This window comes from Idiotropiscis lumnitzeri, chromosome 11, assembly GCF_059441095.1.
Source record: "Idiotropiscis lumnitzeri isolate Australia: NSW breed Sydney's pygmy pipehorse chromosome 11, RoL_Ilum_1.0, whole genome shotgun sequence".
NCBI classification, from domain to species: Eukaryota; Metazoa; Chordata; class Actinopteri; order Syngnathiformes; family Syngnathidae; genus Idiotropiscis; species Idiotropiscis lumnitzeri.
In genome coordinates, this window is record NC_142401.1 from 8,018,323 (window position 1) to 8,043,062 (window position 24,740).

The 24,740-nt window shown below is 40.8% G+C and overlaps 1 protein-coding gene across 2 annotated transcripts; it reads right to left on the reverse strand.

Annotated features, from left to right (window-relative positions):
• Window positions 1-427: 427 nt before the first annotated feature.
• Window positions 428-24,619, reverse strand: gdf11 (growth differentiation factor 11). Of its 2 annotated transcripts, none has more exons than XM_088308315.1 (3): window positions 23,822-24,619; window positions 4,290-4,663; window positions 428-2,150 (listed from the first exon to the last, which is right to left on the reverse strand). In XM_088308315.1, exons 1-3 carry the CDS (start codon window positions 24,234-24,236, stop codon window positions 1,773-1,775), a joined length of 1,167 nt encoding a protein of 388 aa, XP_088164441.1. In that variant the 5' UTR covers window positions 24,237-24,619; the 3' UTR covers window positions 428-1,772. The 2 variants fall into 2 exon arrangements, with proteins under 2 accessions (XP_088164441.1, XP_088164440.1); XM_088308314.1 differs by having other exon boundaries at window positions 428-2,153.
• Between the last annotated feature and the right edge of the window lie 121 nt (window positions 24,620-24,740).

A 24,740-nucleotide genomic window follows, 5' to 3' on the forward strand; every position in this document is an offset into this window, starting at 1 on the left:
ATAAAGTAGGTGGGCGGGCCATTTCCAGTTAAAGCATTCTGTATTCATCCATGCAGACTTTTATGACTTGTCACCCAATTTTTTGGAAAAAAAAAAAAGGAGGCCTTTCAGGCCGCCGGCACCGGACAGGAGGTCCCGATTTCCCGAATGGATTGAACGTACAGTATGTGTGGAGTGGACAGGCCCCCCGCTTCGGGACGAGTGTGACGGCATCAAACGAGTGATAAGCTTTGCTAGCTTCTCCGCATGCTTTCCTCAGCAGAAGCTCGACTATAGTTTCTTTGAGGCTACACCGTCCAAGCTGGCTTGTGCTCGGTCAAAACACAAATAACACTTTACCTCCTCATGCCATAGTGCAAAATTTATCGTTGGTAAGGTAGAGTGACCCCCCCCCCCCCAAAAAAAAGGTTTTCGTATGCCTTTTTTTTTTAATATATACATATATCATTTATATATAATAATGTCAGAAGGCTCTTCTTTTATCCAACAGCATAGTGCTTTCGTTTACAACAAATGGATATCTCTGCAAGGACATCCGGGAGACAAAGACAGAATTTTTGAGCATACGGGACTAATCTCTACGGTATTCAAGCACTATAACAATAGCAATTCTTTACGATGAGAATGAGCTGGGAAAGGGGGGGTGGATGTGGGCAAAAGGCGGTTTTTCAAAATGGCGGTTAGTGGCGCGATAGACGTGGTCTTTTGCCGAGTTATCTATGAGTGTTTCGGAAGTTGCGTTCCTTTTTTATTTGATCGGAGCTAGCGAGTGGTCAATGTAAATATTCGGATATTTTTTGTTCATTTACATCTGGTTGGATTTTTGCACAGCTTCATGATGTACAGTTAAGCTTTAAATTATTCATGCATGGAGAAAATAATTTAAAAGAAACTAAAAAAAAAAAAAAATGGATCATGTAAACTCATATTATTATTACTTTTTTTTTGTCCTTGTGGCATTTTCAGCTAAACGACACCCGTTTGTTAAACACAAATTGACTTCAACGCAACACTTGGACCGGCATGTGAATCATTTTTTGTACATCTGAAGTGGCTGCTCTAGCCGAACAAGTTATACTTTCCACTCACGCTGTTGCTTTTGAGAGTTTTTACAAGACTCCAAATAAAACACATCAAAGCAGCAGAGAAAAGCGTTTGTAGATCCGCGAGAATCTCGCACGAAGGTGTTGTAGATTAAGGGTTTGGTTTTGTATCGCCTCAAAACTTAACATCTCTGGACGTCTGTAAACAACATGGAACCGGACTTTCTAGGAGTTAACTGTGGATTCCGGTTGAAGTGTTTGCCCCCGTTTTTTTTTTTTTTTTTTTTGTAGATCACTCATGAAGACGAGTGTTTGTGAACTAAAATGTCTTGAAACTTCAGACTGAAAATGTTTGAGTCTCCTGTCATCTCCATCCACTCACATGGACATTTCACAAAGATGCCATTAAAAACACAACGACAGAAATCAAACATATGTTCGTTTCATTCTCTGAAGCCGCACCGCACGTTCACTTAATGTACTGTTTTTCCATCGCTCTCTCCCTTTTTTCGATTCTTATTTCACACAGAACTTTCTACAAGTTAGAATCATTTGAATTGCAGGAAATGGAACCCCTTGTGTTTTTTACTTTTTTTTTTTTTCTTTCAATCTGGTGCCAAGGAATGTGTTCAGGTGCCAGAGGGGTGGGGGTGGGGGAGAGCTCCATTCGCATTGAAGGTGGTTTGATAGAATGGTGAACGTGCACAAGCGTGTGTCATCCCCCGCAGCCTAAGAGCAGCCACATCGATCAACCACCATCCCAGGAATCTTGCCGTGGATAATCTGCTGCTTATCGTTGAAGTAAAGCATGTTAATGGGCGACATCTTGGTGGGGGTGCAGCAGGGCCCCGCCGAGCCACGGGGGTTGGCGTGCTGCACCAGGTGAGTGTGCGGGTACTTCTGCATAAACATGTACTCGCACTGGCCCGAGCAATAGTTGGCTTTGTAGCGCTTGGGCGCAATGATCCAGTCCCAGCCGAAGGCCTCGAAATCCACTGTCAGAGGGTAGCGACAGCAACGGGACTCGGTGGAGTGCTCGTCGCAGTCCAGGCCCAGGTTTCTTCGAGAGCGTTTGGTCGTCTCCAGAACCTTCACTTCCAGGAACGGCTGCTGGAAACAGGGGGAGGAGCGAGAGAAAGAGGTGGTTATAAAGGGGGTGATGGACGGCTGGAAAAGTGGATCAACTGATGATGAATGGTGGAAAGAAAAAAATTGTGCTATAAAAGGACACAAAGTAGTTATGTGTACTATTTTAGTTATCCGACTGGAAATTCCACAGAATAATTGAGTATTCCGATAAAATAAAATTATATATAGTTTCCTTTAATTAAAGGGGAAGTCAACCCAAAAATTTTTCTTTACAAAAATATGTCCCATGCAGGCCCACTAGTCGAAACATGGCATTCTGGGTAATATTGCATTTGTGTGATTGCACAAGAGTGCTCACCCTCCACTCCAATCGCACTGAAAATCACATTAAATGGGAGTTAGCAAACACCTGCCACCTGAAGCTTTTGTCAATTTCCTCCACCTTGACTAAAGGCCCCAGTTACAGCTAATTGCTAAAGATGCTGCAGATATTTTGTCATGGGGTGTGCACATTTTTGCAAAACACTTAATTTCAGTCATTTATTTTTACTTCCCTTCTTTAATTTTTTTTAAATATTTTTTTTTCAAGTCAGTTGTACAGGTTACGGGTCACAATAAAGGTGGGAAGTTTTGAAAAGATTCATCTTGGTGTCATTTTCTTTATAACATCCAAACCTGCCATTTGATCAAGGGTGTGAAGACGATTTATTTCCACTGTATGTTTTATGATTATGAAGTATTTTTTTGTGGATTTCTTTTTAAATTACCATAAACTTTCCTCAAATATAGTCATATAATTATAATAATCCCTTATGGTGTTTACGGTCACATGACTCCGTAACTCAGCTAATATCTGGAATAAGGCAGACTACACTTTGAACAATGTACAATAATTACTTAGTTGATATTTCATTAGGTACACCTAGATATTTCTGACATGAATTAACATGTGACAGGCCCTTTTTAAAATTTTTCTTTTTTTGTTGTTGTTGTTCTCACCAAATATCTAATTTGACTGCTTATTTACAAGTCGAATAATTAAAATGTCGCACTAAACTGAGTAACTTTTCTACAGAGCCCGCCTCTTTCCTCAGTGATTCCAGCTGGACTACGATAAAGTTGGCGTGACGCATGAAGAAGAAGATATAAACCGAAAGGCCAATGGGGCGAAACCACTTTTGGCCTTCAGGGTCCTTGTTGTTGAAATAAAAGTCCCATAGGATTATGGAAATGTTTTTTCTTTGCTTATTTGATCTTGCCTTTGTTTTTGCTCTTTTTCTTTTTTTTTTTTTTTACTTCAAGAAAATAACGGAGGCCACCCGATATGTGACTCAAACAAGCACTTGACAAATATTTGGAAGAGCTCATTTATTCGTCTCTCGTTAAAACACAAAAAAAATAAAATTGTAGCAAATATTTTTATTTACGGCGTCTCTCAAAAATATTCTTCCGCTTCCCATTAATCGCAGGCTTCATTTAGCATAACAACCATTCATCTGTTCAATGCAAATTGAACCCTCAATTTTTATATAACATTCTACATCTGCATTAACCGATATTTTTCTGGCCACTTGGGGGCAGTAAGAACAAGTTGCAATCACCTCAGTCGCTGCTTGTACGCATATTCATACTCAGGAATAAAATACTGTACAAGTTATGGTTCAGCATATTCATTTTAGCACTTTCTTCTTTCTATAGAAAGTTTCTTGGGTCAACAATAGTGTTAGCGCCATGTTTGACATGAACACTTTCTGAGTCAACAATATATTTATTTATAAATCAGATCTTTTTTTTTATGAATGTATTTTCATTTACAGTGTATTTTAATATTCCGCAGAATGATTTCATGACCCTTTTGGCTTAAATTTAAATAAATTAACGTTCTACTAACTCATGGTATCTATTTTGTTACCAAATGGGGTTCCTTGCTCTATAAATTGCTCATAAGTGTCTATTTACATTCTAATTGGTTCTGAGAGATGGACTTTAGGTGCTAATTAAAAAAAAATGAGAACGAGAATATCTGACTTCCTCATCATCAATGTTTGCACCCAAATGATGTTGTCGTGCCTGTTTGTATTAAATTGAGAGTTGAGAATGGCATCATTGTGTTTAAAAGGGATCTCTTGCCCCTGGGACAGGTCTGAGGGTGCTTACCAGCCCCTCCTCCCCGGGTCGCAGCGAGGTAACGGCCAGGTCATTGCCGCTCTCATCAAAGGCGTTGATGTCGATTCCCCAGTTGGTGTGGGGCTGCTTGAACCAGTTCTGCAACACGTGCTTGAAGTCAATACTCTGCCAATGTCCCACTCTGGAGTTGAGCTCGATCTTCAGCGAACGGATGCGGATGTGCCGGCTGCCCTGCTCCGTCACGGGCTTGAGCCGCAGGATCTGCAGGTAAACGGTGGAGGTCTGCTGCAGAGGCCGCAGGTACACCCACAGCTGGGCCTTCAGAACCTTGGTGAACATGAGTTTGGGGCTGAACTTGAAGAAGCAGCAGCTCGGTTTGCCGTTCACCTGCACCAGGGGCTCCGCTGTGAGAGAGAGCACAGTCATGAATTTACAGAAAATACTCACACGGCTGTGTGTCATATTCTACCAGAATCTAAGTTTGTGTTTGTTGAGAAATATTTAGGCTAAAACAGGCGTGGGCAAACTATGCCCCGGGGGCCACACGCGGCCCGTAAAACGTTTTAATCCGGCCCGTCTAACTTGAAAAAAAATTCAATGAATAAACCTTGTTAATGTTTTATTTTCTAAAAATTTTGGGGGTTTTTTCAAAGACATATATTGTTGTAATGCTTTTGTTCTCTTTCATTTAAAATTAAATGTATTTTTTTTTCTCTAATGAGGTGAGATTACCAAAACACTCCATCCATCAGCTCCTGGTCGGCCCCTCTGTCAAATTTTAGAACCCATTGCGACCCACCGATCAAAAGGTTTTTGCCCACCCCTGGGCTAAGGGGAGCTTTAAGTGTGAGTGTGTTTGATATAAGTGTGTTTGTGTTTAACTGCTTTTGTATGATGTTGTGGTTTAATTGTTTATCATTATTTTGTATACCACTGGGGTTGGGACGAAATCTTGTACCGCTAAAAGTCACTTTTCAGGAGACCCCAAAAATGACATGTTTGTTCAAACACTAAAAGAGCAAGCAATTTTCGCTTTCTATTTGTAAAAATAACACCAACACATGTTGGCCAATCACTGGTATAGATTTTTGAAATGATGTTAAATTTACCAAATGATGAGTTTTTTTTACCAACACCAACGATCTTATTGTTATTTGCATAAATAGAAAGGACCCCATCAAAAATTAGATGATGCTTCTAAGGGGAACATCCTTTAAGGCAAGGACACAGCGGACCTCATTTTTGTTTTAATGAAGATATACAATTTGATCAAAAATCTAAAATAGCTTACCATTTCCAACAACGATTTTTATATTGAATTTGATCAAAAATGAAATTACAATTTTAATGTCTGAACAATATAGCAAAAATTGTATGACAATGTAAATACTTGAAATGGGCAAGAGGACAAAAACGGACCAATCGTACATAACATGGAATAAGAAAACAATTTACACTTATTGCTCTTATTTTGAAATAAATTGTGGTAATTGCCTGGTGGCGAGACTCAATTATCTCAGTGGCTTGTTTTTTTTTTTTTTTTTTTTTTTTTTATTTCTCCTCTGTAAAATAATTCAATTTTAAAAATGTAATTACAGGTTACAACACTAATAGTAGAAAATGTTTTCAAATCTATTTTCTTTTACCTCTTACCTAATTTGTCTTCTTTTTTTTTATTATGACGTATTTCGTAACAGCTTATTTCGACACAGTAGCAAGTAGAAAGTACAAAAATCTTTTTTTTCCAAATGAAGGGAGTACATGTAAAAATAGGTCAGAAAAATACATACTCAAGTAAAGCACAGATAACTGAAAAATCTGCATAAGTACATATGAAGTGTTTTTGCTTTGTTATTCCCACCACTGCCTTTGGACTCCAGAATAAAAAAAAATAAACTATGGTATTATTTTTCTCATCCCCAACACTTAACACAAGGGTGCCCAAAGTTTTTCCTCAGAGGGCTGCATAGGAAGAACCAAAGGCTGCAAGGAGCACTTTATAGTTATTTCGCAAAACTACTACGTAAGAGCTTTCTCTTCAGACAATACAATACAATTCGAGTAGCTCCGCCCCTGCCGAGAGCAATCTCCATTTAATGAACCAAAACCAAAGTGCAATCGCAAAGATGACCACCAGCAGTGTTTACTTGAGGAGCATGATTAATCATTAGATTCCAAAATCATTTTTGCCTCTAAAACAAAAGAATTTTTATTTCCGAAAAGTTATAAAGAGAAATGTTGTTACTACTTTAGCTGTAAATAGAAAAGCACTCAATAAACCCAATTCATTCTCGTTAGTTATTAGTCATCCGTAGTCGTTGTCAGGTGCGTCGCCCCCCCCTGGGTCATGTGAGTGTCATCCTTCTACTTTATCCCGCCATCCACGGATGTCAAGGGACAGTCTTTAAAGCACCGTGTCCAAGTTTCCAATTGGATTAATCAGATGTTAGCCCAGTGCAACTCACAGCACCGAGGGGGACATATTTGCATGCTTCGGTTTGTTGTGGTATGCTCTGACCAAATTAGGCAGCATTTCATCCATGCTTCCACTTTCTCTAAGGATTGTACTCATTAGGTACACCCTGGACTGGTGGCTCGGCATTATTGTGCTCAACATCTTTTCTCAGCAGTTGATCGTGAATATTTCATAATAAAAATTATTTTCTGATTGATTTGAGTCTTTCTTAACTGCGGCAGCTTCGCTCAACAGATTTGAACACATTCAAAGAACATTATTTGCAGATATGTCTCATATCATTTGTGCTCAAGGGCCTCGTTGGTATTGGAAAATGAACAAATGAGGTTTAAAAAAAAAACGTGTCCTTTCCCACTATTAACAAATAATTAATTTCAAGTGTATTTTTTGGGGGGGGGCATTTAAATATGTATATTAAGTAATATGCAAAATTCTAAAAAAAAAAAAAAAAACTGTATCATATACTATATACTAATGAACCAATTATTCAATTAGATAAATTAATTTTAGAATTGAATTTGATTTTTTTAGTTTGTCCATTTTTTTGTGAAATAAATGCTAAATAATGGAATAAAAGACACACATTAGGACATTTTGGAATCTGTAGTAGAAACCAGAAAATCTTTGGCACTCAACTGCTGTTGTTGTTGTTGTAGGCCAGTACAAAAGTAAATTTTTCGTGGACCAACTTGAAAAACAAAGTGCAACGTTGGAATTGCGAAAATATGATCTACGTTATTATTCAAAGGTGTTACATCAGAAACTTTCACAAAACAAGAATAACATGCTTTTTTTAAGCACGCACGTTGATATTTTAAGATAAAAAAAACACCCCGTGCGTTCATTCCAACAAAAGACTTCTTCAAGTTAACAGATACGACGATAAATTATTCTTCCCCAATGCGACAATCAACATGACTCAACAAAGTGACATCCCAACTCGCCGCCATTTGTTTTTAATACAATCCTGTGACAGTAACAGCACTGTGACTTCTTACATTTGTGTCAGTTGTGTCAACACGACCCCCCCCCCTCTCCCACCCGTCACTGTCATCTCATCCTAGTTTGCATTTAATCAATGGCGAATCTTGCGCAATGCATGTCGGGAGTATATATGCGAACAAATTCAACATTTCTTTCTTTCTAATTTTTAATTGAAATAACATTCAAATAACTCAGCGGAGTTACACACTCCCGCTCACATTTTAGTTGCTCATTCATACAAACGGTCGACCGGCATCACCACAATTACAATTGTGATTACATGAGGGCTGCAAAAACAAAAATCATTTGCATATTAAAACAAGAATCGGTGATGGTGGCCAGTGGGCAGATGGTAACCTTAGATTCCCTTGGGTCAGTCATAATGAAATGGTCTACCCCTACATTACAACTTGCAATATTACGCACCCCCCCCCTTCTCCAGCAAATCTACTTTATCTTGGGATTAAGGTGCATGTCAAAGAACACGAGGTGACGGCTGAAATAGGCAGATTTATTCCTGACATGATCCCCCTCGTGTTTTCGGCAATTGGCACCACATGTCAAATGTGCACAGCGGTTCATTTACATAGACCTCCATCTGATATAATGACATCCATCCATTGCATTCATACATTCATTTCCATGTAAAGTGTTCATTTATTAAGGGAAATTTATTCCGCATCTATCAGGCATAATAATGCGCTAACGGAGCACAATAGAATATGTTAACCGTCTTTATGGGCTTGAGCATATTTGACAGTCATACCCGACATAAGTGGATAAAGTGTCACACACTGCCGTTTGTTTGGCAATGGACTGTTGTGGGATAAAGAAAAGATAAAATGTGCATGGACTTGTCAATCATTGCTCCATCGGAGGTTGCTCAGGCAACCTGCAAATGCTTCCTGGGTCAAAAGGTTATTTGGCACCTCAGCCTAGTTAAGAAATGGGATCAGGGGTCAAAACCGTCAGCCTCTTTACATCTCAGGGGTGCTGGGGAGGGGCGACAGCTAATAGCCAGATTGAGTTTGAAGGTCAAGGTCGACCCTATGGCAATGCTAATACGTCTTTCTTGGAAACACGCCTTTTCAACGCGAAATCGCTGGCGCACAAGCGAGCCCGAATGGCCTCTCATTTGTTTTTGTTTTGATGAGGGTGGAGACCGAAAGTGCAGGACTGTCATCGACGGGCCACAAGAGTCCTAATTAAATTATGGTCGCGCAATGAAGGATATAAACTCGCTGTCCGTTAGGAGAGTCCAAGCTCATGTTGAATAAGGGCCAAGCCGTGAGGACAGACGTAATCCTTCAGCCTTGTATGTCCTGGCTGAGTCATTAGTGCGTGTAAATAATACAGTGTCTCACGCCGGACAAACAATATGTTCCTTTTCGCTGGGTTGCTGAGGTCACCGTAATTAACGTGTTTGCTCATCAGCGCGGCCCAGCGAATGAATGATTCCGACCGAGGTTTTGCTTTTGGATCGATGAAGTTGCCGACACTTTTTGCTTTTTGTTCCGAGCGAACAAGGCGCCAAAGACTGCAAAGACGTAATTGCTGTTTCTCCAGTTATTCTCCAGGAGGAGTAATCTGAGAAGTCAATTAGTTAGGAGCCTTATTAAACACACATGCCCAACATATGAGCAATGTCACCTCAAACAATGACTTCATTGATGAATTCAATTTGTGCCTTTATAGATCCTGTAAGTGCTCTAGTAGGAGGAGGAGAAGGAGGAGGAGGAGGAGGAGGAGGAGGAATGCCTCCAGCTTTATTACACAGCACATTTTGGCAGAGTGTTTCACTTGGGGAAAGCCGGCAGGTTTTGCTTGTAAAGCACAGAAAACCAGTGGGAGACCTTAACGCTTTTCTTCTGATGCCATTGCAAATTGAAGCTCATCTGCGTTTCATTGCTTTTTACTCGGATTAAAAACTGACTAATGGTACTTTGTAGGTGTTATATAACACAATTTTTTAAGATGTTAGCTTATTATTAAAAAAAACATGTAAAAGTATTACCTTCAAAATAAACGCATCAAACATTTGAAAACCGGTCTCACCGTTATCGTCCGAAAACGAAAACGGTGAGACCGGTTTTGAAAAAAGCTATTTTCCAAACCTAAACACCAAACTATACATTTCCCTCTTCAATGTGGGCCAGACGATCATGCAGATCACCGCCGAATAGATTCTGCTGCATTTTGCGTAGGACAACTCGCGGATGCTTCACCATGACGTGCTTGCTCACAATGCACAGAACATGATTTTTTTTTCTGTCTTTCCCAAGCTCAATGAGGCAGGCCATCCAAGAGATCAATTTTTAAGATGGGGATGACATCAAGATGGCTGTGATGACAGAGATTGGATGATGCCGGAAGAATCCTTCCTTGAGTGCATGAAGGCGTGGCCGAGAATGCCAAGAAAGTAAATTACACTCCAAGGGGATTATTTAAAAAAATAAATCAATAAAACAAAAAAATAATCATTTTCACCATTAGTTTGCATTTGTAATAAGGGGTACCATTTGTGACACTAGTGCCGATTTTTTTGCTGACTCATGTTGCACATCACAAGCAAAAAAAAAAAACCTGCAAAAAATAAACAAAAAAAAAAAATATCCAACCTCCTAAACACGTTTGTTTTATTTTATTTTTTTTTAAGTAGTGAGAAAAAGCACGTTGTCTTGCTTCATTAAAAGACTTTGTGTGTCGATATGGACATTTTGTTACACATCCGTCCAACCATTATCCGAGCCGCTTCTCCTCACGAGTGTCGCGGCTGTGCTGGAGCCTATAGATGCCATCTTTGTACAGTTGGCGGGGTACACCCTGAAATGGTTGCCAGCCAATAGCAGGGCACATGAAGATGAACAAGTCTTCACACCTCGGGGCAATCCATAGTGACCAATCAACCCTGCCATGCATATTTTTGGAATGTGGGAGGAATGGGAGTATCCGGAGGAAACCCACGCAGCCACGGGGGGAGCATGCAAACTCCACACAGGAAGACCGGAGCCGGAATCGAACCCACGACCTCTGTGCTGTGAGACCATCATGCTAACCACTTGACCACCGTGCTGCCCATTGCTACACATTGTAAACCAAATTATGCACACACTCATGAGAATTAGATCTGTATTCAAAATTCTAAAAGGAATTTTGTGCAACAATCATCAACTCATATTAGATGACACAAAATTCCCACTTCTTTCCAGTGAAAGGCGTTATCAGTAAATGGCAGTGAAATCAGTGCAAACTAGGTTTTACGCAAAAAGTAAAAACATTGTTTGGCCAGATAAGATCACAGTGAACAAAGTAAAACTTGAAAATGTCAACATTCAAACAAAAACACTTTTATCTTGCTTCTCGAGAAATGAGTTTTGATCAAGTGACAAAGTCATGTACAAAGTGTAACGATTCAGTGATGACTTACAATACGCCCAATATGTACAATCGATGAAACTGTAAGGCATTATCAAGCCAAATCCTCTCAGCCCGCTTCACTCCACACATGCAGAAAAAAAAGTCATTTTTGTCACTCTCTTTTTCCGAAAAATAGTTCCTAAATGGGTCGGAAAAGCTACTAAGCCTGGCATAAACATTGCTAAACTGGCAACATCGACGACACAAGTCAAAGACAGCTCTTGCTCGCTAACCTCACTTGTACCTGTGCACATAAAATAAAAGTATGACCTTCAAAATAAATGCGTCAAATATTTGCCATTTTATTTTGAATTTATGGTTTCCTTGAGTGCAAGTCCGGACTGTGGGTGGGCCGGATGTGGCCCCCGGGCCGTACTTTGCATCCACGTCATGCTTCTTTACAAAGAAACATTGCCAACTACTGGCCTGGCATGCATATTACAACATTTTTAGTTGTAATGCCTTATTTTGAATCATTTAAAAAATAATGAAAAAAAAAAAAATAATCCCAATGTCCTAGATGAGCACCACGAAGAACCACTAAAACGGGAGCACCGCTCTCACTTTACATAACGTTAAAACGTATTAACAGATGCTGTGTTTTTCCAGAGGAAATAGCCTTGTTTGCCTTTCCCGGCCATGTTTCATTACAACGGCAGCTTATTTCCCTGTGGTATAATTGCAAAATATGCAGCGCATGAATTTTACTGCCGAAGCACAGCAGGCCTTGCAGGTAAGCCTATCAAGCATCTCGCTTGACTCCCTGGGTACCTGTGACGCACAGTTAGCCCACAGCCTTCTATACGTGCAAGTAGCGCTCGACATATAGAATATAAGGGTTTATTCGGCAAGCTGTCCGATTTAATAGGAGACACAGGGCCTTAAATAACCACATGGAGTGACGTTGTGGTAGAGTTGAGCTAGTAACTTGTTACACATCGCTGCAGTTATAAAATAAAAATGGGTTTCATATTTTTATGGCATTCGTCCAATCTTTATGTAAGACTAAAGAAGGCTGGCCTTTGGCAACTTCTAGAACTTAACTATTACAACGATCCTGCCCATGCCTGGATTTTGGAGTGGGCATCAGGATAATTGCACATTTGTAACTTTATTCAGACAATAAAATGCCGTTGACGTAGGAATCATAACTCACTAAAGGCAGCTGTAAATATATTGTGTACATGATGCCATCCAGGTGAAACGACAAAGCAAAACGGTCATCTTTTGTTTACGTCCAAATGGCCAGCACATCATCGTATAAATCAAGATAGGAGTTTCATTTGCATATATATATCTATATTTTCTTTCCTTAATGGGAAATGCAAATGTGCCATTTTGTGGCGAGTGTGTGTTTGGCAGCCGTCATGTTGAATAAATGTGGCTCTAGGGTATCCCCACGCACCTTGGCATATTAATCATCGTGACACGTTCACGACCCTTCTAATAAGACAGGGGCCACGGTGTACCACCACCCCCCCTAAAAAAAATAAAAAAAACATCCCATCCCACCATAGCCCCACTCCCTCTTTGTCTCTCGGCCAGTCCCGAGGGACGGGAGAAGGTGGTGGGGGAGGCCGGGCTTGAGCCGCGAGTGGAGGTGGTGGAGGGTGTGTTTGGGGGGTGCGTGTGGTGGGAGTGTGAAGTTAGACCCCCTCATTCAGGAGCGCTCCCTTGGGACAACGGCAGGCACAAGACTCCTATTAGGACTGAGCACAGTAGCCCCCCAGGAGCAACAAAAGACACCTCCTAATGCTCCCTGTTCTAGCTGAGTGCACACAAACACATAAAGAAACGGAGAACAACGCAAAGAGACAAAATCCACTGCAGCTGACGTGAAACGGAGGCAAAGCACTCCAAAGTTTGGTTCCATCGAAGTTTTTAGAGCCTGTTTTAGATGGGATTTTATTTTAAAGGTACCGTGGACATCTCCAGAAGGACTGCGGGGGGGGATGGAGGGATGATTTGGGGGGGTGGATGAAGAGTGCAGTGAACTGCAATAAGGAGGCCAGCTGGACAGCAGAAAGCACACTACTCTCGCCGCCTGTGTTTGGGTGTGAGGCGTTAATGTCAGGTCACTGCTCTGTTTTGTTTCTTCCTATTTTTGCCAGCATATACAGTAAGGAAGGACGAAGTGATGCTCTTTTTTTTTTTTTTTAATTCATTCTTTATGTGTTTTACAAGTGAGCGGGCACAGCGAATTACGTGAAGTAAATTATTTTTTGGGGAGGAATTCAATTTTTGGGAATTCATGTCCGTTCTAGGATCTGTTACAAAATGACTACTTTCCAAGAATATTTAGAAACTATAGCATTCTAATCGAGTACATATTTACAGCATCAGACATGCCCAAACTGAGAAAGATGATGACAAATTCTGGATGAGGGATGTTTTATCAAAAATGGAAAAAAAATATTTTTTTTTTGGTTAATAGCTAGTTAATATATCATCTTACATTCATTCAACAAATTAAAAAAAATCATAATGACTCAAAACTTGGCCAGAGCATGAATAATTTGGGGCCTAACTGTATATGGGTCATTTTCATATAATATGATCAAGAACAGTAAAACCAGACATCAATAAATTTCATTTTGATAATTAATGTTACTGTTTTGAATTATTAACTATCGTTATCATTATATATAATATTTGATTCTTGATTTTATTTTATTTTATTTTATTTTATTTTATTTATTTACTTTACAATTAGTCCGTCTTTGTCACTCAAGTCGTTTTACCATTAACAGTATGGGAATAAGCCTCATTATGTCGTTGCAGTACACCAGAGGGATCTGAGAAATGAATTGCCCGGATGTAGCAGCCCTTCTGAATTGACGCAATAGCAGATAGCAAAATATTATTTGTGAGGTGAATATGCATGTCTACACCGTTATCATGGCGTAAAATCTTAAATCATCGCTAACATTTTGAAAATAGGACTTCAAGAGACTTCATTTGAGACACATGGCAAAGACATTTAGTAAAGAAAATAAATCAAAAATTCAATGTAACATTTCACATTCGCTAGGTGAAATCAAATGAGCTTTTAATTTTGTTTGATGTCGTCCATCATGGAATGCTGCCAATGATGCCTCTGCTGTTGTTTTTTTGTCCTGTTGACTCAGTAGACTTACTGTAATTACACACAAGCAAGAGTGTGCGTGACAGGCCTCGCAGATTAAAGCAGAATGACTAATGAGTCATCTTTATTTTGGAACGCTGACACCTTTCACACTGGCATTGTCAAAAAAGAACTCTGAAGGTTGTTACCAAACACTGCCACTTAGAGTCAAACACTGTCAGTAAATCTGTCGTATAACTTGGGCCACATAAGTGAACTCGTCACTGCCATTTTTTTTTTTACTCGGCTAATAGTGAATAAGTTAAGTAGAGCAGGCCATGATTGATCTGATCTTTTGTATTTGATGCCATTGTAATTAAAAAAAAAAAAAACAGATGGTGGACATGTGCAGGGACTATTTGAGTTTAACGTGAATCATTGCAAACCTTTCATCACACCTGCAGGTGTTATGCAGGCGTTGAATTTTCTGTCTCTAATACCGGCTGAAGAAATCGATACAATCGCAAAAACCGTTCCTTTTATTAACATGTCCTTTACATTATATAAGTGGAACTCCCCAAAGCATAATTGGGCCATGCATCTCCATAACGTTGATACGCGGTGATAAATACAGCAAAAGGGCTGCTCCGCTTTGCTTCTGAAATGGAGCTAATTAAATTTTCATGAGATAAAAATGAGGTAATCTGCAGTTAATTGTGCTGCCTTCGAACACATTCGCCCCCCCCCCACCTCAACACCCCCCCCACAGAGGATGCAACATTATGCCCACACTGCATTTCCCCCCCGCTTTAACGCCTCTTAGTTTTAATGGATCCACCATAAACCGATGCCTTGCCTGTACGACCACACAGAGGCTGAACGCATCCATCAACAATAATCCCTCAATGATCTTCATTTTATCTTCTCACTCCTCCTACCAGCCAAATGCCATGTCCCAACACAGGGTTTAATTACTGCTCCAAAGTCATTATTTCCTTTATTAGTGAAACCAAACATCTGTTTCGAGTCTTTTTAAGTGTACCTATAAAACCCCTTGCATGATTTCTGTCCCTTTAGGATAGAGCTGGGCTGCTTGTTGCTCCCCGCGGACTCACTGCCTTCATTCCTCCACCCCCCTTTCGTACGCACAGCATGAGTCAAGATGCACCTAACTCCATCGAGCACACTCCCCAAAATGTTTCACCGAGGAGCTGAGCAGCACAAGCCAGTGAAATATATTTTTTTTTCCTTTTTCTTCTTAGCTCCACGCCACCACTAAAATATACATCGGAATATGTATCCTAATTATTAGAATTTTTGGGGTAAATGTTCTTTAAAACTCTTCCAATCCGTTTTCAAAAACGTAGTCCCCGCATCCCGAAGACGTATTTATACGTCTTAGCTTTTTTTTTTTTTGCACCATTACTCCGTGTTTTTATTGCATTAGAACACAATATTCTGTTGGCCTTGCAAAATCAGTTAAAATCCAGAAAAACGCTGGAATTGAGGGGTTTCCTCTAGTGAAAATTTCTGGGATTAAATGAGTTAAATGCCAAAGATGATTAGCAAATATAGCAAGGGCCTATAGGGAGTGGTCCAGTGGCGCGTGGGAATAGAGGAAGGAGGGTGGAGGGAGCGAGATTCCAGAGGTCCTGGGGAAATTTTGTCCTTGTATTAATAGACTTTGGTCCCTTTGAAATTTTATTAGCCATAAAGTTGACAGTATGTTGTGCAATTTCAACAGTCCTGCAGACCTTTCTTGACTTTTTACTTCTTTTTAAACAAACTGGTCGTGCCCCGGCGGCTAAACAATTCAACGGCAATCTTCCCCTTGGAGTCCCGCCACAACACAAGGCGAACAAGTGTCATCGTCAAACTGAGACCTCGGCGGAATAAATAAATCTATAAAAACCTCACATTGTCACCGACTAGCGACCGGTGAGTTTGAAGACAGAGAGTCCGGTTTCTTCTGCTCTGTCCTTTTAGCGCTCTCCCTCTTAATTTTTATGGTTCCTGCACCTTCAGGAAATGACCCTTTTATAGGGTCAACACTATAAAAGACTTGTTTTTTTTGTGGGAGTGGTTGGTGGATGTTTTGTGTGGTGGGGGATAAGTGTTCAAGTTACTACCGGTTCGTCTTTGCTGCCAAAGAAAGAGACCTGATGAGGTTAATAGTCTCCTCTTCAATATATCACATAGCTGTGAACTCTGTGACCCTTTTTGTCAATAGGAGAACTTTTCTCTTGAGTGTGTGTGCGACTGTGTGTGTTTGTGCGCGCGTGTGTGCTCTAGCGTCCATGTGTGTTGACACCACTCTAACATTGTACGTTAATGTATTTCATGTACAGATGCTTGCGGGTTGTACTGAATGGACCTCGGTTACATAAGTTTGGCCTCGCATTTGAAATGATGGACATGCGGGCGGACCGTTTTTTGAAGTGCAAAAAAAAAAAACACAATCAATGTGTCCAATCAAAATTTGTCTCATCTCTGCACACTGTCCAGTTGAATGATTTTTGGATGCTCGGCAGATCTCGCAAAATCAGCAGCTCTTTGTTGGATTCTTAAGTATTTGAACCTCTCAAGGTTTCTCAGAATTTATCAAAATTATACGATAGACTCTAGAAATATGATGCATCACTTCGAAGGTTGGTTCTCTATTGTAGAAAATAATGTTTTCCCTAGCTCAATTCTCACCTCTAAAGGTTGCGCATTGTCATACTTTTTCAGGTCCGTTCCAAAAGACGTATAAGCCAAGTAGTCTGCATAAGTACAATCAGGTCCATAAATATTGGGACATGGTCACAATTCTATTCGTTCTAGCTCCAAACACCACCACGCTGGACATGAAACAAGATGTGCCTTAATATAAGGTTTAATTTGAGGATTTTTGCATTCAAATCAAGTGAACGGTGTAGATTTACAGCCCTTTGTATATGTACGTAATCACATTTTAAGAGACTAATAGCAATGGGACGATTGGCTGCTCAGCTGTTCCATGCCCAGGTGGGCATGGATGGCTGCCAATGGAACGGGCTCTCGTGTATTTATGGATGATGTGACTGCTGACAAAAGCAGAAGGATAATATCTGAAGCGTTTGGGGCAATATTATTGCTCATATTCATCCAAATGCTTCATAACTCATTAAGCGGCGCTTCACAGTGCAGATGGACAATGACTTGAAGCATACTGCAAAAGAAACTCAATGTTTTTTTTTTTAAAAAGAATGTTATGAATTGTCCAAGTCAATCACCAGACCTGAATCCAATTGAGCATGCATTTCACTTGCTGGAAACAAATCTGTAGGGAAAACGCCGCAAGAACAAGCAGGAAGTGAAGACAGTTGCAGTAGACGCCTGACTGTAAAGAGTTTGCAAAAGTGAAAGTTTGATTTGTGATCGTTAAATTTGTCCCATTACTTTTGTTCCATATAAACAAACTGTTGTAATTCCTACAGTGTTCACCTGATTGGATTTAAATACCTTCAAATAAAAGCTTAAAATCTGCAGTTAAAGAACATCATGTTCAATTTCAAATCCATTGCGGAGGTGTTCAGAGTGCAAAACGATAATCGTGTTGATGATAAGATAGCAAACCTCCCAAAATAATTATCATCGTATTCTCACGACTGCAAGGCATTATTAATTGTTTTAAATTTTCTCCAAAATGGACAGGGGAGGGGGCTTATAATGCACCGCACCTTATGAATACACCGAGTTACAAAATCAGTAATTGTTAATTGACTTCGATGAGCACCGGTAGCATCCTGGCGAGATGCTGCTTTTATAGCGGAAAGTCCGACATGACGTGAGGACAGCGTGCGGACATGAAAGGGGGAAGGGCGCACGTGAAAGAAGACGCTAAATGCACGCTATCAGTTGGTACTAGCATACTGTATAATGCAGCTAACGAAGGTTTCTGAGGAGCCGCACAACAACTGAGACTGACTCTGACAATGACGAGAGACCCTGGCGTGTTAAATACTTCAATAAAATACAACGCCGCTGCCTTTTACAAAAATATACCCCACCATGTATGGTAGCGTACGTTTTAGCCTGCATGCATGCTACGCTATGTTTGAAGCTAGCATATTTTTTACCACAAATTCTCCCAATAATATGGTGAGCCACATTATGGATGTGCTAAATAAAGGGATAGCATCCGGAACTGAGCGCCTTTTAACACGGTTCGCCTTATACCGATAAATACCATGACCCCTTTGAACTGCTCGACACGTCATGAAATGTAACCTCCAGAACATACTGTATGGAGGTGGATGTTTTAGCACATTAAGTGCAGCTCCATGATATAAATACCCGTACTTTTCCATTTAATTTCATAGTAATTAGCCACTCCGAAGCATGGACCCTGTAAACCCCCACTGCGGCACCCACACGTACCTTGAGTGAATACTAAGAAGCAACTCTGGCGCGGATCCAGTTCAGTATGGACTGTGTGAACCCACACGGCCATCAAAGGCAGCGAGCATAACCGTGAAAGGGTGATTGGGTTTGACGTGCGCGTGGAACAGTAGAGTGTTTGAAGTCCTTTTTCTATCTCAGAAGGACAGAAAAGGAAGGCACTTCTAATCCCGTGGGACCCCCGCTAAGGCGCCACAGGCGGGGGAAAAAAAAGATGCACTCCTCTCAACTCTTCTATGGGTACCGTAGAAGGTGGTGGTGTAGGGGGGGGGTGTTAAGGTGGGCGCACGTGGTATGAAAGGAGAAGCAGCAGATGATGAAACATGTTGGGTAGAGCGGAGACGTCACACTCACACGGGTAGAAGCGCCCCCAAATCACACGTGAGCAGAAGATTATTGATGTCTTGAAGTGAAACAGAAATGCGTTTGTATCTACAGACATCAGAAGAAAAACATGAATGAAGAAAGTCAAAATCCTCGGCCTCTGCATATTTTGAAAGGCTTCATTACATCACATTTTGGTTATCTGTGCAGTTCCGTCTTATTTATTGGACGGCACATTGAATTTTGGTTGCTATCTGTTGTTTTTAAATAATATCGCTGTCCTGTGAAAAATACGTAAGTCCAATTTTAACGTTTTTTTTTTTTAATTTTCTCGTTCATGTGATGTCTGTAATGCAGAAAACACCATTAAGCGTGAACATTTTAAAATTGGAAATTGTATTGCACAGGGTACAACTCTTTATAAAAAAAAAAAGATCTTACAGTAAGGTCGAACTAGACGCCACACACTTCGCAATAAAGCAATTAAAAAAATGATCATTAGATAAAGGCAACTAAGATATTTAATGAAAGGAATTTATTTTACTGCTACCCAGGAATCTATTCATTTTTAAAACTTGTTATCCTGTTGAAGGTTACAGGGAGCTAAAGAATCAACTTGCCACGACACTCAAAACCTCACTGAGATGGAACGTAACGCACGCACTTGTGTTACACAACAACACAGCCGTCATCTTTTATCATATTACAACTCGGAATTGAAAACGTGTTTAAAAATAATGTGATGAGACCAAAAATCCATTTTGGGTTGCGCACGTGGCGTACAAGAGGCAGAGGATTTTTTATGAGAGGGGGCTGACAAGGAGAAAGGTGACGAGGTGGACCATGAGGAATCAGAACATGAAATAAATCTATTTTTTTTTAATCTAGAATTATCGATTGCAACACCACTGGCAGAGTTGGTAAAACTTAACGCGCAAACAGTTTTGTACTGACTTCATAATTTCGCAACATACAACTGACTGCTTTCAACTCAATTTCCAAATAATCAACACTCCTTGCAAAACAAAACACGTTCACGGCTATTATTTATATTAGTCTCCCAATTGCCTGGCCATGTTGTCACATCAGAAAACCGATTTTGATAATTAGTTCACTTTTCAATCAGCCTGAGCATTATGAATAAGCCACAGGTAAGCGGTCGGTGTGGAGAGAAACAAAAGCAGCGTGAAGGGGGGAGAAGGGTGAGAATTAGAAGAGTCTGAGGAAGAAGATATGAAGGGGAAGAAGAAAACGAGAGAAGAGGAGGACAAGAAGATGACCGAGGAAGGCGAGTAAGAAATAGAATTGCTGATGACATCGGAGCTACAAAAGTGGACCATGTAATCAACCGTGGAATGACCTGGAAGGAAAAAAAACTGTTTTATGTTTGTTTTGATGTTCACAGTCAACTCAGAGAACACCTTGATTAAAAATACTCAAATTTGGATCCCGGTGTGTTTAGGGAATGATGACAAAATTATAGCCTCAAACTGGCATTGCCTGCAGGACGCTGCGCACGGAGAAAGCAAAAGCCTGACGTGTTTTTCATTCTTCCCATCAGTGTGTTGTTGGTGCATTGCGTGTTTACTAATCTGAGAGCTTGTGTTCATTGCTTGATACAAAATTACTATTTTTACGAAGGTTAGAAGAATTAAGCAAGTATTTGCTTTTGCAAAAGAACTGTGATGTTTTGCCATTTTGGTGGAAGGTTTTCTTAATCGTGTGAAGAGTTTTGAAAAGCCAATACTAAAGGGGAAAAAATGTTTTACAAACCCCCCCCAAAAAAATTCAAACACTTACAAACATTCAAGAAATTTTCCAAGTAAAATGGTGGGAAATGGCGGGTGGGAATAAGGAAATGTTGCAAATCTGTGGGTGCTGAACTGCGAAAATGCATGAGTTGACTGCAACTTTAGTTGTAATACCACCATTCACCACTAGATAGCAGACCTTATACTGCCCGAGAGTACAACATGAGAAGGTCTAATAATTTTTTGGGGCGATGATATGCAGGACAACCATTATAGAATTTGGAGTGAATTATTTTTTCGGGGTAAAATGTACAAAAGTTCTTACACAATGTTGGTTTCTTGTTGCGCAGTTTTGTGCCATCATTGAATGGTATTTTTTACGCAAGAGTGCCCCTTGCATTGGGAAAAAAAATACATATATGGTTATTTTGTTGTTTGCTTCAAACCGTTTGATGATGGTTTAAGATAGTGGATCTTGTATACATTCATTAGATGCATTTTATTCATATTTAAAATATAATTTTTATCATAAATCTGGTTAGAAAGTGCGTATGACTAATGAATTTTGAAACACATGATTTAAATTGCCAATCCCACCCTGGATGCTACATCCTGAATCGTTCTAGTGTCTAACCAATACTGGTGAATCCATTTTTACTTACTGTGTGTATGATCCAAACACATTGTTTGGTTTTGAACACACGATAACCAGTTTGGAGGGGAGAGTTTGCGACGTGACAGAAAAGTCAGGAGTTTGGCGAATGCAGTTAAAAGTTTTGGACTTGTATTTAGAGTTTTGAGAACATGGTTGGAGGTTCCAGGACCAAGCAATCAGGAAAAATTGTAAGCGAGCGAGCAGGTGGCACAAACATAAAGAGAGGGAGAAGGCTTGGTAAGATTTGTGAAGAGGCTGAGGAAGACCTAGAATAATCATCACGGATGACATTTTTGAAACTATTGCACATCATGCCAAGAGTCCAACCCGATTTCATTTTCCTATGGTTGTAATTGAATTTTCTGCTCATGATTTTGTTTGAATTGACTGGTGATGAAATGAGTGAGGAAGCAAAAAAAAAAAAAAAAAATGCCATTTGACTGTGAAATCAATCAAAAAGTGACAGAAATCTTGCCTGGGGTGTGCAAGACATCCGCTTACTGAAGTAAAGAGACAAGATGTTGAAAGTCAATGACTTTGACTATGCGTGAAAATGCTTATCATTTTTGCTTTGTTATGAAAGTGCTGAATAGAGATGCCACTGCATTTACAATAAAAATTTGTCGGTGAACTACTTGGCCTGGATGCGCTGTCTGAAATTATTTTATGGAGTGTCTAACGAATGCTCCATGGTGAATATATCAATATTCCCTGTGTGCATGAGTTGAACACATTGTTTGGTTTTGAACAGAATAAATGTGGGTTTGAGGTGACAGTTTGAGGCTAATGTGATCGAAAAGTCTCAAGTTTTGTGATTGTAGTTTGAATTTTTAGATTTGTGTTTAATGTTTTGAGAAAAACGGGTGACGGTTCAAGAAATGTGTCTTATCAATTGTCAAAAACTGTTTAGAATTTCATAAAAGTTACTTAGGTTTAAAAAAACAACAACAACAAAGCAATTAAAATAACTTCATAATTTCTCAGAGCCCAAAGCGACAGAGAGATTGAGAGGGATACAGAAACACACACACACACACAGCATAAGCGATAGAATGAGCAATAGTAAGGGGGCACAGAGCGAGAGAGAGAGAAAAGAAAGAGAAGTAGAGAAAGCAATATAGAGAGAGAAAATGATAGAGCGCCAGAGAGATGAAGATGAGAGAGAGGAGGAGACAACCACAGATAGAGAAAGCTTAGAGCTAAAAAGATAGAAAGGAGAGAGTGAGGAGATGGACTGAGATGGAGAAAGAGATAGAGAGCTAGAGAGAGAGAGAAATGCAGAGTGAGGAGAGAGACAAATTTGAGATGGATAGATAGATAGATAGATAGAAAAACTGACTGATTGATTGATTGATGGATTTACATTTGCAAGTAAAATTAGTGTAAGAAGAAACGTATTAACAGACATTTCGAGCACATGAGGCACACTGGGCCATCTTTGTTCAGCGGCTTGTACGAGTTGATTATATGGGGCGTGTTCTATCCGCCTTGTGCAGAATATATTACGTGTGTAAATGTTGTTGAACCCCACGATCCTGCAGGAAAAGGTCACACACTCCCCTCGACCCCGAGTGCTTCTCCGTCTTTGTGTACCCGCGGTGGAAAAAACGAGCTGTGCCTATAAACTTCGCATTTAAAAAGGCAAGTGCGGCCGAGGGGGGCCCCCGCTGCATGAGGGGAACAATGGCAGCTTTTTGGACACACTTTTTCTCACTGCGATGAACAGCAGGGAGACCGGTAGAGGCTCCTATAAAAGAGCGATAGAGCACAGCTGCCAGGGTTCAACAGTAATTTTATAAAATGTCTCCTAGGGGGCTCCCTGCGGTTTATCATGGGATTCATGGCGAACGAGAAGAGGGCCAGCAAATTGTTCGTCCGCTCGCAGTGTCGTCAAAACTCCCCGCATTTAGTGCCGCGTTATCATTAATAATGCACTTGACATTCGGGCTGCTTTGTCATGCGTTCGCGCACATAAACGAGGTGAAACAAGAGGGAAGCTTTCCACACGCTGACAGCAGCAGGAGGTGGACTCAAGAGAGCAGCTGCCCGCTCCTAACACACGCGCGCGCGCGCGCACGCACACGCAAACACACATGCGCACACACCAGGTGGACCATCATCATCACCATCATTATCATCATCATCATTATTAGCAGAGTGATTGTTTGCACCGGGGAAACAAAAAGTCCATCAGGCCATGTTGAAGCTGCCTTCTGCTTCACAATGACAAGGGTCATCAAGCTGGCTGAATATTGATTTATCAGCTTCACGCGTAATCTCTTTTTGACAGCTGCCACCAACAGCTGATTGAGCCAATTAGCCAAGGTCTATTTGATTACAGCAACAGCAAAAAAAAAAGAAGTGTCATTCGGTGTGTAACTCGAATGAGGCACAGAAACCCAAGTGCGAAAAGTCAGCTCGGTTGCGTAATTACGCACGGTGCACGTGTCGGAAATCGTGATTACTCACGCTCAGAAGCCATGGTGATGACGGACTCCGTGGTGGCGTGGTACTCATCCTCCTCCATAAACTCATCCTGGGAGGACGCGTCCCCCTGGAAGTCGTGATGGTCCAGGAGCTGCTGGAGCGGGGGCGCCTTGGGCAGTAGTTGGTTGACCACCTCCCGGCTGATGTTGGGCGCCTGCTTGAGACGCAGCTTGCTCAAGATCTGCGACTTGATGGTCTCCAGCCTCAGCACTTTGCTTTGTTCCCTCCAAACGCAGGCGGAGCACTCGTGGGAACCGGCGTCCTCGTCCAGGAGCGACAGGCCGGCATCCGTGGGCGTCTCGCTGGCGGGAGGCAGTAGCAGATTGGGCTCATCGCTCCCCGACTGTCCCAGGGAAATGAGCACCATCAAGCACAATAAGAAGTTATACCTCGACATGACGATGCGTGGACACCAGGCAATGCAACTTTTTTTGAGCTTGTTTCCTTTTGCTGTTTAACTCACGTTACCAGTTAAATCCCCCTCTCTTGGCTGTGCGTCGCTCCTGTCCTTATCCTACCAGAGTGGCATCTAATCCAACACCAAGAAGTTGCCAAGAAGTGCGTTCCAGTGTGTCTTTATTGCACGTTGACCAAATGTCTATCTGATGAACGTATAGCCCGATCACGTGTAGTTTGAGGGTTGCTTTTGGCGTCGTCTGTACTAGTTTCAGTCCATGGAGGTGTGTGAGTGTGCAGAAGTGTCACTGGAAAATGTGCAAGTGCGGTCAAAAAGGGTGCTCTTTATATATCTCAGCTACCCGCTGTCGTCATCCGTCTCCATTGGCTAAGATGGCAACAAAAGGCTTTTAGGTCTGTCACCAAGTCAAGAGGGACAGAGCGAAGGGAGGGAGCAAGATCTCTTATTAGACAGAATTATCATACATATAATCACGCAGAGTGT